The following is a 16162-nucleotide window of genomic DNA, read 5'->3' as shown; positions in this document are numbered from 1 at the left end:
TTTCTTAAACATCCCTGTATCATTGTTTATAAAATATGGAGTACTGGAAGGAATGGCATATAACATAATATAAAGCACACAACATTGAAATGATGATGATGATGATGATGAAGAAGAAGAAGAAGAAGAAGAAGAAGAAGAAGAAGAAAGAAAGAAAGAAAGAAGTTATAATAATTGAAATAGTTATTTTATTTAATATCCACTGAGAAATTCACCCTGTTTGGTTAGCTAAATATGCTTGGACACAGGTTACAACAAACCATAAGTCTGAGTTTTAGGAAGCTTTTGAAGACTGCACACTTAAGTCTGGAAATTTTCCCCAACATTAACCCTGTTGTGCAGTTATTAAGGCAGTTTTCAAAATATAAACCATTAAACTGTTCTCAAGGTAGTGGAGGATGATCACTAACTGTTTCCTAACACAAGGTGGCACCATAGCTTACTTAAAATATGTTTATTTCCTGAAATTTTCCTCTTTTTCAAATACGTGAAATGAAATATTGTTGTGCACATGCACCCACGATGTATTATGAGGGAACATACACAGCCACATATTTCAAACTTTGCAAACTTTACCAGAATATAAACTGAAAGCCTATGAACAGATGTGAGAAAACAGTTTAATTCAGTATGTGGTCAGCAAAGAATACATTCAAAGGGTCAGAAAAATTATCAAAAGCAAGCTCAATGGAGGCAATACCATCAAGCCCATAAACACCTGGGCCATACCTGTCATAAGATATACTGCTGGCATCATAAAGTGGACACAGGCAGAACAATTTTGGTGTTGTTTTTTTGCTCAACAATGCCTCCTAGATGGTTTGAGGGCAATTTCTCCATATTTCTTCATCTCCAAATTATTCTGTGTAAAACCGCAATTTTCATTCAAAGCATGTGGAACATCACTGAGCTGTGGGACTGTCTCAAAGGAAAAGTGTCTAAACTGATGCAACCTGCTGAAACCTAGAAGGATATTAGAATGAAGTAGAGCAGGTTGATTGTGGCAATTGCAGTTTTTCTGAGGAGATAAAATCTTCTGGGACTTTTTGGTGTAACAAATGTGCTTCTCTTATCAAGAGGCAGTGCAATGCATTTGCATAAAATCAGAGAAGCTCGAGAAACCAGTTTGATGTGGCAATTTCAAATGTGAAATTTTCTCCTGTATTTCCTGTAGATAAAATCTACGCTGACCATGATGTCATTGGATATAAATCTTTTTAGGTTTTTTTAAAAAAAGGATGAGGGGATGTATTCAATATGACATTGAACTTCACTTTTTTAGCCCATATTTCTCAACACAGGGCTCTGTTCACCAAAGCATTGAATGATGTGTACCACACCATACATAATCAAACAAGGGACCTCTTCACACAGGCTTTATTTTGGTGGCTGCGGCAGCAGGTGTTCATTAGTTCTGTCATGGAGCCAAAATGCTTCCATCACATAATGCAAAAAGACTTCTGGGGTGGCTCCATGGCTGAACTGCCACAAAAAACCTGCAAAAAATTGGCGGTAATGTTTGACCAGAGGCTCCCCGTTTTTCCATTAAGAAATATGGGTTGAGCTGGCTTACCAAGGCTTTCCCCCATGTGATGTGGTGGGGTGGGGGGAAAGCTGAGACATGCAGGGCGTGTTATAATAGGTCCCCACATCCCTAGGTGGGTGCTGCCATGATCGCCGCAATCCCAGCGGTGCATATGAAGAAGTCCAAGGATGACTCACTTGTCAGATAAACTGATCAGATGCGTTCACCAGATCTCTGTTTGGGAACCATCCCCAGGATAAGAGACCATGCAATTGGACACAGTTGATACCAAAAAATGGCCCAGCAATCTGCACCATAGCCATCTTTTTGGTCACCTTGCCTAAGATACACCCAAATTGTTTTATCAAAGTGTATTCACTGTGAAACAGGGATGTTGAGATCATACTCAAAACCTTACCTTAGGTGCTTCCTGTTGGACTATAATTTGAACAAACTGTAGGAGAAATTTAACAGTGTACATACATACACCTCCAGCAAAGGATCACCGCCTTGTCGGAGCGCTGGAGCTTGAGCACCTCAATGATGTCATGAGCGAAACCGTGAAGGGACACCCAAGACGGGACGGTTGTGGCAGAGAGGTCAGACCAAGCGTGATCCCTGGGGAAGGCAATGGCAAACCACTCCAGTATCCTTGCCAAGAAAACTAAATGGACCAGTACAATCAGAGATATGTCGGTATGCCATTGGAAGATGGGACTCCCAGGTCGGAAGATGGCCAAAATGCTACTGGGGAGGAGCAGAGGATAAGTTCAACTAGCCCCAGATGTGATGACGCAGCTAGCTCAAAGCCGAAAGGAAGGCTAGCGGCCGACGGTACTGGAGGTGAACGACGAATCCGATGCTCTAAAGATCAACACACCATAGGAACCTGGAATGTAAGATCTATGAGCCAGGGCAAATTGGATGTTGTTATTGGTGAGATGTCAAGACTAAAGATAGACATTCTGGGGGTCAGCGAACTGAAATGGACTGGAATGGGCCACTTCACATCAGAAGACCACCAGATCTACTACTGCGGACAAGAGGAACATCGAAGAAATGGAGTAGCCTTCATAATTAATAAGAAATTCGCTAAAGCGGTGCTTGGATACAACCCAAAAAATGACAGAATGATCTCAATTCGAGTGCAAGGAAAGCCTTTCAACATTACAGTGATCCAAATATACGCCCCAACCACAGCTGCTGAAGAAGCAGAAGTAGATCAGTTCTATGAGGATCTGCAGGACCTACTGGATAATACACCAAAAAGAGACATTATTTTCATTACAGGAGACTGGAATGCCAAGGTGGGAAGTCAAATTACAACAGGGATCACAGGCAAGCATGGTCTGGGAGAACAAAATGAAGCGGGACGCAGGCTGATAGAATTTTGCCAGGAAAACTCGCTGTGTATAACGAATACTCTCTTCCAACAACCTAAAAGGCGGCTTTACACATGGACCTCACCAGACGGTCAACACCGAAATCAGATTGACTACATCCTTTGCAGCCAAAGGTGGCGGACATCCATCCAGTCGGTGAAAACAAGACCTGGGGCTGACTGTAGCTCAGATCACGAACTTCTTATTGCCCAATTTAGAATAAAACTAAAGAGATCAGGGAAAATACACAGACCAGTTAGATATGATCTCACTAACATTCCTAGCAAATATACAGTGGAAGTGAAGAACAGATTTGAAGGACTAGATTTAGTAAACAGAGTCCCAGAAGAACTATGGACAGAAGTCCGAGACATTGTTCAGGAGGTGGCAACAAAGTACGTCCCAAAGAAAAAGAAAACCAAGAAGGCAAAATGGTTGCCTGCTGAGACACTGGAAGTAGCCCAAGAAAGGAGGAAAGCAAAAGGAAACAGGGATAAGGGGAGATATGCCCAGTTAAATGCGCAATTCCAGAGGTTAGCTAGAAGAGATAAGGAACTATTTTTAAATAAGCAATGCATGGAAGTGGAAGAAGACAACAGAATAGGAAGGACAAGAGACCTCTTCCAGAAAATTAGAAACATTGGAGGTAAATTTCAGGCAAAAATTGGTATGATAAGAAACAAAGATGGCAGGGACCTAACAGAAGCTGAAGAGATCAAGAGAAGGTGGCGAGACTATACAGAAGATCTGTATAGGAAGGATAATAATACTGAGGATAGCTTTGACGGTGTGGTGAATGAATTAGAACCAGACATCCTGAGGAGTGAGGTTGAATGGGCCTTAAGAAGCATTGCTAACAACAAGGCAGCAGGAGACGACGGGATCTCAGCTGAATTGTTTAAAATCTTAAAAGATGATGCTGTCAAGGTGATGCATGCCATTTGCCAGCAAATATGGAAAACACAAGAATGGCCATCAGACTGGAAAAAATCAACTTATATCCCCATACCAAAAAAGGGAAATGCGAAAGACTGCTCCAACTTCCGTACAGTCAGGCATGTAGCCAGGGGGGGGGGGGGCTCGGGGGGCTTCAGCCCCCCCCCAAAATTCTCATGGTGGTTCGCGAAAAGGCCTTACTGGTGCATTATTTAAACTGTTATGTTTATTGATATCATGATCTGATCACCATACTCAATATATCCCATATGCATGGGGGTATTCGGGTAATGATACAAAAGGTTTGCTAGGCTAGACCCTCTTTCACTCAGACTCAGCCCCCCCCCCCCGAAACTCAGCCCCCCCCCCGAAACCCCCCCTGAAAATTTTTTAGCCCCCCCCCCCCCCCCGAAACGAAATCCTGGCTACGGGCCTGCGTACAGTGGCCCTTATTTCTCATGCCAGTAAGGTAATGCTCAAGATCCTGCAAGGAAGACTCCAGCAATACATGGAGCGAGAGTTGCCAGATGTTCAAGCTGGGTTTAGAAAAGGTAGAGGAACGAGAGACCAAATTGCCAATATCCGCTGGATAATGGAGAAAGGCAGGGAGTTTCAGAAAAACATCTACTTCTGCTTCATTGACTATTCTAAAGCCTTTGACTGTGTGGATCATAATAAATTGTGGCAAGTTCTTAGTGGGATGGGCATCCCAAGCCACCTTGTCTCTCTCCTGAGGAATCTGTACAAGGACCAAGTAGCAACAGTCAGAACTGACCACGGAACAACAGACTGGTTCAAGATTGGGAAAGGCGTACGGCAAGGCTGCATCCTCTCACCCAACCTTTTTAACTTGTATGCAGAACACATCATGCGATGTGCGGGGCTGGATGAATGCAAAGCTGGGGTGAAAATTGCTGGAAGAAACATTAACAACCTCAGATATGCAGATGACACCACTCTGATGGCCGAAAGCGAGGAGGAGTTGAGGAGCCTTTTAATCAAGGTGAAAGAAGAAAGCGCAAAAGCCGGATTGCAGCTAAACGGCAAAAAAACCAAGATTATGGCAACAAGAATGATTGACAACTGGAAAATAGAGGGAGAAACCGTGGAGGCCGTGACAGACTTTGTATTTCTAGGTGCAAAGATTACTGCAGATGCAGACTGTGGCCAGGAAATCAGAAGACGCTTACTTCTTGGGAGGAGAGCAATGTCCAGTCTCGATAAAATAGTAAAGAGTAGAGACATCAGACTGGCAACAAAGATCCGCCTAGTCAAAGCCATGGTCTTCCCTGTAGTAACCTACGGATGTGAGAGCTGGACCTTAGGGAAGGCTGAGCGAAGGAAGATCGATGCTTTTGAGCTGTGGTGTTGGAGGAAAGTTCTGAGAGTGCCTTGGACTGCGAGAAGATCCAACCAGTCCATCCTCCAGGAAATAAAGCCCGACTGCTCACTGGAGGGAAAGATACTAGAGACAAAGTTGAAGTACTTTGGCCACATCATGAGGAGACAGCAAAGCCTAGAGAAGACAATTATGCTGGGGAAAGTGGAAGGCAAAAGGAAGAGGGGCCGACCAAGGGCAAGATGGATGGATGGCATCCTTGAAGTGACTGGACTGACCTTGAGGGAGCTGGGGGTGGTAACGGCCGACAGGGAGCTCTGGCGTGGGCTGGTCCATGAGGTCACGAAGAGTCGGAGACGACTGAACGAATGAACACAACATACATACACACATGTACACACCTATAGTTATTTTTGCCATGTTCTGGGGCTGTATTGGGCCATTTTAGGTCTTGAAAAAGACATTTTGGTCCTCCTGGAGTCCCCATGGATCACAAAAACCACCTTGCAAGGTTGCATGTGGCTGTAGGCCACATTTTGCCCATATCTGAGTGATTATTATCACTGAAAAACCAGCTTATTCACACCAGTTTTCTATTTCAGACCATCACCATCACTTCCTAACCAGACCTAAACAAGCTAGCCCAAGACAGCAAGCTCAAAAGACCAAAACAAGCTGCAACTAGCAGGCTTCTGTTCCTCAGAAACTAAACTAGGTCAAAATCACACTTACTATCTTAGCAGATTTCATCCTCAGTAGGTCTCAATAATGCTAAGGGCAGATCTGCACTGATCCAGTAAACTGGGGCTGATGGCTAAATGCTACTGGACAGTCACCCTTATTATCTTCTGCTGTCGTCCAAGTTGGTGTGGTTTCCAGTCACAACATGAGTCCTAGCTGTCGCTTGTATTGACATCATCTGAAGTGATGAGGGGGGCAAGGGAGGGGGAAGTGGGGGAGAAAAATCTCCCCTCTTATCCCCCTCGCTTTCCTAATCCCATTGCCCCTTTTCCCTGGCCAACATCACTGCAGCTGACAGCCGACAGGTAGGACCTGTGTCTCAACTGGAGACTCCTGCAGCATGGAGAGCAGAAGAGGATGGTAATAGCCATCCCATGTCCCCAGGCTGCGAAACATGAGTGATATTGAGAACCCATAAATCAAGCCATTTATGTTCCAGGACTAACATTCTTCAGCTTTTGTTAATGCAGGGAATGGCCAGGTTAAGGTGGCCTTGCCCTGCATTAGCCCAGACCAGCTCTACATAGCATTTGGCTGCAATGGTACTAATCCAGGGCTCATCTGGCCTAAGTGGTCAGTGTGGATGTGTCCCAAGACTACTTCAAAGCAAACTGAAATGGGGCAGGAGCAAAGTGGAAATCTGTATAACAAAATGATATGAAGTGATGAAACCTTGTAAAAGCCTAAATGGGAAAATGGAATCATACCAGTTGATTGTATCAGTTCCCGGTTTGTATAATGCAAGGGCAACACAAATTACGATAAGGGCACTTTGAAATAAGATTACTTCCCTTTACAAAAGTATTTCAGGATATTACAGAATAGGATTGGCCATTTGGGAAACCAACTAAATGCAACCAAGGATTGGCATGAGGACTTCTTTCTATAAAAGCCCAGTTTCTCGGTGAGAGACATCACTCTCCAAAGTGTTTGCAGTGCTGTGCATCACTGGTTCAGCATTACTTTGTGCATCTTGTTGAAGGAGCAGCAAGCTCAGTCTTGTCTGTCTCTTACTTCAGTGTCCAAGTCATCTTCATTGCATTCTACTGGACTGAATAACAATCTGACAAAACCAAGGTGAGCAAAGTATAAGTCTGTGTCTGGAATTGTATGTGTTCTTTCTAACTAGTATATTCTACTGACAAAGACGTTAATTTTTTTATTTTGAAAAATGTTGTGGGTCTGTTTTATTCTTGAGCATCATAATCTAAAAAGAGCTATGAAGGCTATTGTTTCCTATATGTTGGGGCATTCCTGAGATAAGGAAATCTTTATCTCCCAAGGAAAAACTACAGGTCATCTTGAGATCATCCACACTGCAGAATTATGGCAGTTTGATACCATTTTAATTGCCATGGATTCTTTGCTGGTGCACCAGAGTTCTCTGAGAGAGGAGACTGAAGAGCTCATAGAATTTCACATCCCATAACTGAGTCATGCGTAATGTGTTGTTAGGTTGCAATAAATCTGAATTGATGCAGCATGTATTTAAATACCATTACAGATTGGTATAAATTCAAAGCAGGAATAATAAAAGTTATTGCCAAGGCCAATTAACTGGTTCATAGAAAATCTGCCTCATGAGCTCAAAACTACTTAATAAGACAGATTTACAATACTTATTTTATCTGTTTGCAACAAAACATGCTAATGAACCTGTTGGTTCTTCAGCAATGCGGTTTTTGCTATTTTTCAGGCTCATATAAAAGAAAAAGTGATGTAAGTAGAACAAGGTCCCAATAAGAACTATTCATTGATAGAGATGTTTTGGAGTTGCATTAATTTTATTGGTTATTTTGAACATATACATTTGTTATTTCCAGATCAAGCAAGCAAGTAATTGGCTATTTAAATTTCATACATTTTCAAACTTCTGCTCTCAAAAATTGAAATTTTGTATTAATGGCTACACAAAATGTGTGTTTTTCACAATGTGCAGAAAAATCCCACATTCATTAGAAAATAGCTTTCAAATGCACCCAAAATATTAGAAAATGCAGATAAAGATATACAGTATGACCTCTCCCCACCCCCATCTGTGGTGAATAAATGAGACCGCAGCTGTAGTTTTACAAGGTCTTTATCATTCTCTGCCATAGAGTGTTGGTGCCTTACCAACTACAAATCCCAAGATTCCATAGCATTGAAGGATGACATGTAAAGTTGTGCCAAACTTAGGACCTCATCCCATTAAGGATGGGATTCCCATTAAGGATGGGAATGAAGTCAAGACATTGAAACAACTGCCTGTTGGGATTCAAGCGCATTCCTTCAAGCTTATTATTATAGTGGCACACAAGTAGCACAACATCAGCTGATAGATACTAGAATTTACTTTGGAGCATTTAAAGCAGAGAGAAACAGTTCTAGTCAAAATAAGGTCAATAAAGAAATATGTCTTTACATTCTCTTTTCTTTGTATCATTTTTATACCTTGTTTGTTATTTATAAAGTACATTTTTCTTATTTAAAAACATGTAACAAAAATTTAATGGTGTACTTTTAGGGGAGCTGGAATGGATTAATAGCATTTCAATTCATGTCAATAGATAATCTGATTTGACATAAGAGTGATTTGAGTTAAGAGCTTGAGTGTCTCACATTAACCCAGCTTGTACCTTATATCATGGGATTACGCAATATCTTTCCTTCTTTACAGATTTCTTTCAAGGGAACAAGATGTCTGATTTCAGTCTATGGCTGATTTTTGCTGGGCTCCTGGCTGTTGGCAGCTGTGGTGTCATGGAACATAAACCACCCAAGACTTCCCCCTCACTGAAAATAGCACCGTTCAATGCCGATTTTGCCTTTAAATTCTACCACCAGCTTGCTTCAGAGGCTGCCAATAAGAATATTGTTTTTTCTCCTATGAGCATCTCCATTGCCTTTGCTTTGCTGTCACTGGGGGCTAAAGGAAACACTTTAAGCCAGCTTTTGTCAGGGCTTAGTTTTAACCCGAAGGAGATCAGCGAGCAAGAAATACACAATGGTTTTCGTCATCTTCTCCTTGCGCTAAACCATTCTCAGGCGGAACTTGAATTGAACGTCGGAAATGCCCTCTTCACACACGATCAGTTCAAACTTCTGCAGAAGGTCTTGAAGGATGCCAAACATTTTATCAGTCAGAGATACTTCCTACTAACTTCAAGAAGCTTAAAGAAGCAGAACAGCAAATCAATAGCTACATAGAGAAGAAAACCAATGGAAAATTAAAAGATGTAGTCAAGAATCTTGATCCATTGGTAGTGACAGTTATTGTAAACTACGTTTTCCTAAAAGGTAAGGAAATCTCTTAATTGTTACATTGAGTTACATTGTCACCTTGCATGTCCTCATGTTAAGCTGGGCTATTGACATGGTCCTCAGGCTTAGTTGATTCCCTGGAGATCAGAATATAAACCACCCAGGATTATAGTGAGGTCTCTCTCCTGTCCCAGTCAACTGTGCCTCCCTCTTGATGTGGGATGTCTTTTTCACTAATGACAGCTAGAGAAATGGAAGTTGGACAAATGTTTATATCCCTTAATCATTGGGCTTGAGACAGCTTTCAAAAAATTTAATTCCATGCAGATTGAATATCCCTTATCCAAAATGCTTGGGACCAGAAGTGTTTTGGATTTCAGACTTTTTCAGAGTTTGAATTAACTGTGTTCCTATATCTATACAGATAAAAATGTAATGTTAGTTTGTGGGATTAACATAACCCCAAAAGCCACTGGATGAATTGACACCAAATTTGGACACAATACACCTATCAGGACAATGAGTGACCATCTCTCATAAAAACACAGAAAAGCACACAGAGATTTAGAAAGCCAAAAAAAAACAACAAAAAAACAACAACATTACAACGCATGCAAAAAAACCACACACACATATATATGCAAACACACATATATACACAATATACACATATGCACAAATATATACATACAAAACATATATACACACAAACCCCCCTCGATGGACTGTCACCTTGTCGTGGTGAGGGGGCTTGCGTGTTCCGATGAACCTGTGGGCACAACAACTGGAGTCGTGCACTCCCAGGAGTGGCCGCGGGGGAGGTCCCAGACCAAGCACAGTCCGAAGACCCAAAGACCTCAACGGCGGAGCAGGCGGAGGATAACATGGCACATGTTACAACGGCTGCGAAGGCGGAAGAAGGCTGCAACAGACTGAGAAGCCATGGTCATTGTGTTAAACTACATCACCAGTGGAACCTCATCTGTGAAGACTGTGTGTTGTTCAGTTGTGCACTGACCTCCACACATTAAAAAAACCCACGCACAGGCGTCTTCCAAAGAAAACAAAAACCAAGCAACCAAAGTCCCATGGCGATCAGCGAGTGGCGACGGGGGCAGGACTGTGAAATCTGGAAGCCCCTAGTCACAGACTGGCACATGGGCGGTAGGTACGGACTCAGTCGTTCTACCTCAAGGTCCGAGGCAGTTGAGTAGTTCGGCAGCTGTATCCGCGACTGAGCAGCCCTATTGAGGACCCACTCTGCTCACCCCACACGGGGAGGGGGCTAGAAAAGGTGCCCTAAACATAGTCTGCCTCACTTATCCCTGACTGGACTGCCGCGTCCAGTGGGGTCACCATCCTGCGGCCAAAAAAGAAAAATGAACTTCGGTACGTGGAACGTACGGACTCTGATGGACAACAGTGGCAGTGAACGCCCCGAACGCAGAACTGCCATCATTGCAAGGGAGCTGGGACGCTTCAACATCGACATAGCAGCCCTTCAGGAGACCCGGAGAGCAGGAGAGGGACAGCTGAAGGAAGAAAAAGGGGGCTACACCTTCTTCTGGAAGGGACTGCCCGAAGAAGACCAAAGAATGCACGGAGTTGGCTTCGCTATAAGAAATGACCTGATGAAACATCTGTCCGAAGCACCCACTGGCATCAACGAACGACTCTCCACCCTCCGAATTGATCTTGCCAAAAACCAACGGGCAACCATCATAAGTGCCTATGCACCAACACTAGACGCTGATGAAGACATCAAGGAGAAATTCTACTGTCAGCTGGACACCGTCCTATCGGGGATACCTAAGGAGGACAAAATCATTCTCCTGGGGGACTTCAATGCAAGAGTCGGGCGAGACTTCGACCTGTGGCCAGGCACCATAGGAAAAGACGGGGTTGGAAACAGCAACTCGAATGGCATCCTGCTTCTCACCAAATGTGCGGAGCACAACCTTGTCATCACCAACACGCTCTTCCGCCAGAAAAACAAGTTCAAGACATCATGGAAGCACCCCCGGTCAAAGCATTGGCACCTCTTAGACTATGTAATCACACGTGCCAGAGACCGCCGTGACGTACTCCTCACAAGAGCCATGACAGGTGCTGACGACTGCTGGACCGACCACAGGCTAATCCGATCCACGATGGCTATCAAGATCGCCCCCAAGCGCAGACTCCAAGGAAGAAAGACAAGGCGCAAAATGAACACCCAAGCCCTTCAGGAGCCCTCCAGGCGAGCCCATCTCCAAACAGCACTCAAGGACCATCTACCCACAGTACACCCCGAAAATGTTGAGGAACATTGGAACAAACTGAAGACCTCCATCATCCAAGCCTGCGAAGAAACTATTGGATACCAAGCCAAGAAACATCAAGACTGGTTTGACGAAAATGACACCGAGATCCAACAGCTAATCGACAAGAAAAGGAAAGCCTTCCAAACATGGCAGAGAGACATCAACTGTGCTGCTAAGAAAAAGATCTACGCCAGTGCAAAAGCTGAGGTCCAAAGAAGGACAAGAGAACTCAAGAACATCTGGTGGACAAAGAAGGCTGAAGAAATCCAACACCTGGCAGATACCCATAATGCTCAAGGATTTTTCAAAGCCACAAAGGTCATCTATGGGCCAAGAAACCATGGCATACAGCCTCTACGCTCATCAGATGGAACCAAGCTCCTGAAAGACCAAAAGTCAATTGCACTACGTTGGAAAGAACACTACCAAAGCCTCCTGAACCGCAGCTCCAGTGTGGCCGAAGAGGTTCTCTCACAAATCCCGCAACAACAAACCAGGGATGAGCTTGCAGCACTGCCTAGTTTGGAAGAAGTCAGCAATGCCATCAGCCAACAAAAGAACAACAAAGCCAGCGGACCGGATGGGATCCCTGCTGAAATCTTTAAAGAGGGAGGACCTGCGCTGACACACCAACTCCACCAGCTCATAGAAAAAGTGTGGGTGACCGAGAAAATCCCAGCAGACTTCAAGGATGCCACCATCATCACCCTCTTCAAAAAAGGGGAAAGAACAGACTGCGGAAACTATCGAGGTATCTCCCTTCTAACCTCTGCTGGAAAAATCCTCGCAAGAATCCTTGCAAACCGCCTTCTGCCCCTCTCAGAAGACACCCTCCCAGAATCCCAGAACGGCTTCCGCCCCTCCAGAGGAACTGTGGACATGATCTTCACTGCACGACAGCTCCAAGAAAAATGCAGGGAACAAAACCAACCTCTGTACATGGCATTCATCGACCTTGCAAAGGCATTCGACACAGTGAATCGCAGCGCTCTCTGGACCATCCTCCAAAAAATCGGGTGCCCAAGCAAATTTGTGAACATCCTGCGGCTCCTCCACGATGACATGATGGCAACAGTCTTGGACAGCAATGGCTCCCAAAGTGACCCATTTAAGGTGGAATCGGGTGTCAAACAGGGATGTGTTATTGCCCCAACTTTATTCTCCATCTTCATCGCCATGATACTTCACCTTGTTGATGGGAAGCTTCCCACCGGAGTGGAAATCATCTATCGGACAGACGGCAAGCTATTTAACCTCAGCAGACTGAAAGCCAAAACCAAGGTCACAACAACATCTGTTATAGAACTCCAGTATGCTGATGACAATGTCGTCTGTGCGCATACAGAAGAAGATCTACAAGCCACTCTCAACACCTTTGCAGAAGCATACACAAAGCTTGGCCTGTCACTGAACATCGAGAAAACCAAAGTGCTGTTCCAGCAGTCACCAGCCGTCCCCTCTCCAATGCCAGAGATACAGCTTAATGGTGTAACATTAGAAAATGTCGACCATTTCCGCTACCTTGGCAGCCACCTCTCCACCAAAGTCAACATCGACGCCGAAATACAACACCGCCTGAGCTCTGCAAGTGCAGCATTTTCCCGAATGAAGCAGAGAGTGTTTGAGGACAGGGACATCCGTAGGGATACTAAGGTGCTTGTCTATAAAGCTATTGTCCTCCCAACCCTGCTCTATGCCTGTGAGACGTGGACTGTCTACAGACATCACATGCAGCTCCTGGAACGATTCCATCAGCGCTGCCTCCGGAAAATCCTGCAAATCTCCTGGGAAGACAAGCGGACAAACGTCAGCGTGCTGGAGGAAGCAAAGACCACCAGCATTGAAGCGATGGTCCTCCAACATCAACTCCGCTGGACAGGCCATGTTGTCCGGATGCCCGACCACCGTCTCCCAAAGCAGTTGCTCTACTCCGAACTCAAGAACGGAAAACGGAATGTTGGTGGACAGGAAAAGAGATTTAAAGATGGGCTCAAAGCCAACCTTAAAAACTGTGGCATAGACACTGAGAACTGGGAGGCCCTGGCCCTTGAGCGCTCCAGCTGGAGGTCAGCTGTGACCAGCAGTGCTGCAGAATTTGAGGAGGCACGAGTGGAGGGTGAAAGAGAGAAACGTGCCAGGAGGAAGGCGCGTCAAGCCAACCCCGACCGGGACCGCCTTCCACCTGGAAACCAATGCCCTCACTGCGGAAGAAGATGCAGAGCAAGAATAGGGCTCCACAGCCACATGCGGACCCACAAGGAAACACATGATGGAAGACCATCTTACTCGTCCAACGAGGGATCGCCTAAGTACACACAAAACATATATACAGGCTGGGCCACAGCAACGTGTGGCAGGGGATGACTAGTGTATACACACACATACATTTTGGAGATGGGACTCAGGTCAAAGCACAAAATTAATGTATGTTTCATATACACCTTATCATTTTATCATTTCAGTGCATCTGTGTATAAAGTAATATTTATACACAAGCATCAAAAAGCAAAAGTATGATATTTCAGCCATGCAGATTGATGATTCTGGAAAATTTTGGAATTCCTTATAAAGGATGTGTCGGAACTCAGATGCCTTAAAGAGCCAGACACAATAATGTAATCAAATCAACAGTTTATTAAGTCAAAGTAAACAAGACTCAGAGACACTTCCTTCAGTGTCTCTGGCCAAAGCTCAAAGTTTGCAGCAGTTTGCAGCTTGAAAAATGAATTTAGCAAATAAACCGGATTAAACTGGCAAAAAATCTGAATTAAACAAGAGTTCTAGCAAAATGCACCAAAATCACACAGTTCAAAGACAAAGCTTAAACAAAAAGCTGTGAAGAGAAGCCGGTGTCCAAAAGCAGTCCAAAGTTGAAGAAGTCCCAGTTGACAATACCGAAGTCCAAAAAGCAGCATCGTCGTCAAAAACAGTCCGTGGTCAAGTAGAGGGGAAATCCGCACTTACGAGAATCCAAGCACACGAAGAACACAGCAACCTGCAGTTCCAGGACCCAAGCCCAACAAGAGAAGCAGCAGCAACAAGACCCAAGGCACGTAACCAACACTTTGCCTACTGCAAAGTTCCATTCTTTCAGTGCATTTATCCTACAACTCATCATCCGTTGATGAATTGCCCTCCACTCTTTCCTCATCGCTGTCAGCTGCCTTACCCTTTACAGCTGAGCGCCAACACCCATCCCTCCAACTCTTCCACCTCTTGTCAAGACTTAGGTCTCCCCATGAATCCCTGGAATCACCAGATTGCCAATCTCCAGAAAAATCCCCAGAATGGCCGGAATCACTGGGTTGTTGTAAGTTTTCCCTGCTGTATGGCCATGTTCCAGAAGCATTCTCTCCTGACATTTCACCTGCATCTATGGCAGGCATCCCCAGGTTGTGAGGTCTTCTTTATTCAAATTCACTTCTATTATGTTCAAAACCAGACAATTAAAATTCATTTTATACCTTTCCCACAATTGGAAAAGCACCCCATCAGCAATTATCTTGTTTTGAAATTAGATTGGACATGCTCCCATTTCACTAAATTGATATATTTTCATCTTTCTGGAATAAAGTCCTCAGGAAGGTTTTCCAAACAGGGTTCAGCCAAGGAAATCCTATGTACAATGTAGCACATTTGTTCATTTAAATGCTTAAATTTTGAATATCACACGGCATTTTGAAAGTTGGAATGCTTCAAGTTTCAGATTTTGACGTAGGAATTAACTTAGACTTTGTGTGAAATGACATGATGATATGTTGCCAAAATAATCTTCATTCTCGTATTTTTCTCTCTGTAAGCTTACTGGGAAAAACCTTTCAATTACAAGTTTACGAAGGAAGGCAACTTCTTTGTGGATGAACAAACCACTGTGAAAGTTCCTATGATGAGCAGAAACAGTTTTTTTAATGCCTACTATGACAAGGATCTGGGCTGCCAGGTGGTGCAGCTTCCATACAAGGGGAATGCTTCAGCATTATTCATTCTGCCTGACCCGGGGAAACTGTAACTCATGGAAGATACCCTTGGGGAAAAAGTTCTACTAAAATGGGAGAAGTCACTGAGACCAGAGTAAGTAAATGTGCTGTACTGAATAAAATTGAAAACGAACAGCATTGGAATTTCCATTCCAAAGGTTATTAATGAGGAAGAAAATGCGAGTTAAGAGAGACTGCAGCAGTTTCTTTTTGCCTGATCCTATTGGGAAGGCCAAGATTACTCTTAAAGTTCTCTGCTCTGAGGCAAAATGAATTTCTCTGTACGCCCCCTTTTTCTGTAGCTAAATTGTAAAATATATTGTCTTAGAGTAGGACTAAGCAAACGAGAACGAAGAAGAAGAAGAAGAAGAAGAAGAAGAAGAAGAAGAAGAAGAAGAAGAAGACTTTATTTGTATTCCCCCCATCTCCCCTAGGGGGTTTAGGTATGGATGGATTCAAACTCCCATCAGCCTTTGTCAGAAAGCCCAATAGCAAAGGATTATGTGAGTTGCAGTCCAAAGGATCTGTTTTAAGTTGCCTCGGGTCCCATGCTGGGAGAAACCCAAGTGATTTGTTATAATAAAATAAAAATTAAAAGACCACATTTTTCCACCTTGCCTCAGAATGACTCATTACTACACTCTTGATTGATTCTTCCATCAACAGGATCATAGATCTCACCCTACCAAGGTTTTCACTTGATGGTAGCTATGATG

At 43.9% G+C, this 16162-nt stretch overlaps 1 protein-coding gene across 1 annotated transcript; it reads left to right on the top strand.

The window, feature by feature from the left end:
* The first annotated feature begins 6832 nt into the window (after nucleotides 1-6832).
* LOC132762877 (alpha-1-antiproteinase 2-like) lies at nucleotides 6833-16162 on the top strand. Its single transcript, XM_067462974.1, is given in 4 exon segments — nucleotides 6833-7000; nucleotides 8583-9032; nucleotides 9035-9202; nucleotides 15270-16162. Coding segments are annotated over 3 exon segments (807 nt in total). The 5' UTR covers nucleotides 6833-7000; nucleotides 8583-8602; the 3' UTR covers nucleotides 15479-16162.

The sequence above is a fragment of the Anolis sagrei genome, chromosome 1, assembly GCF_037176765.1.
Source record: "Anolis sagrei isolate rAnoSag1 chromosome 1, rAnoSag1.mat, whole genome shotgun sequence".
Taxonomy (NCBI): Eukaryota; Metazoa; Chordata; class Lepidosauria; order Squamata; family Dactyloidae; genus Anolis; species Anolis sagrei.
The sequence above is the reverse complement of the archived record's forward strand: the minus strand, read 5'-3'. Positions and strand labels throughout refer to the sequence as shown.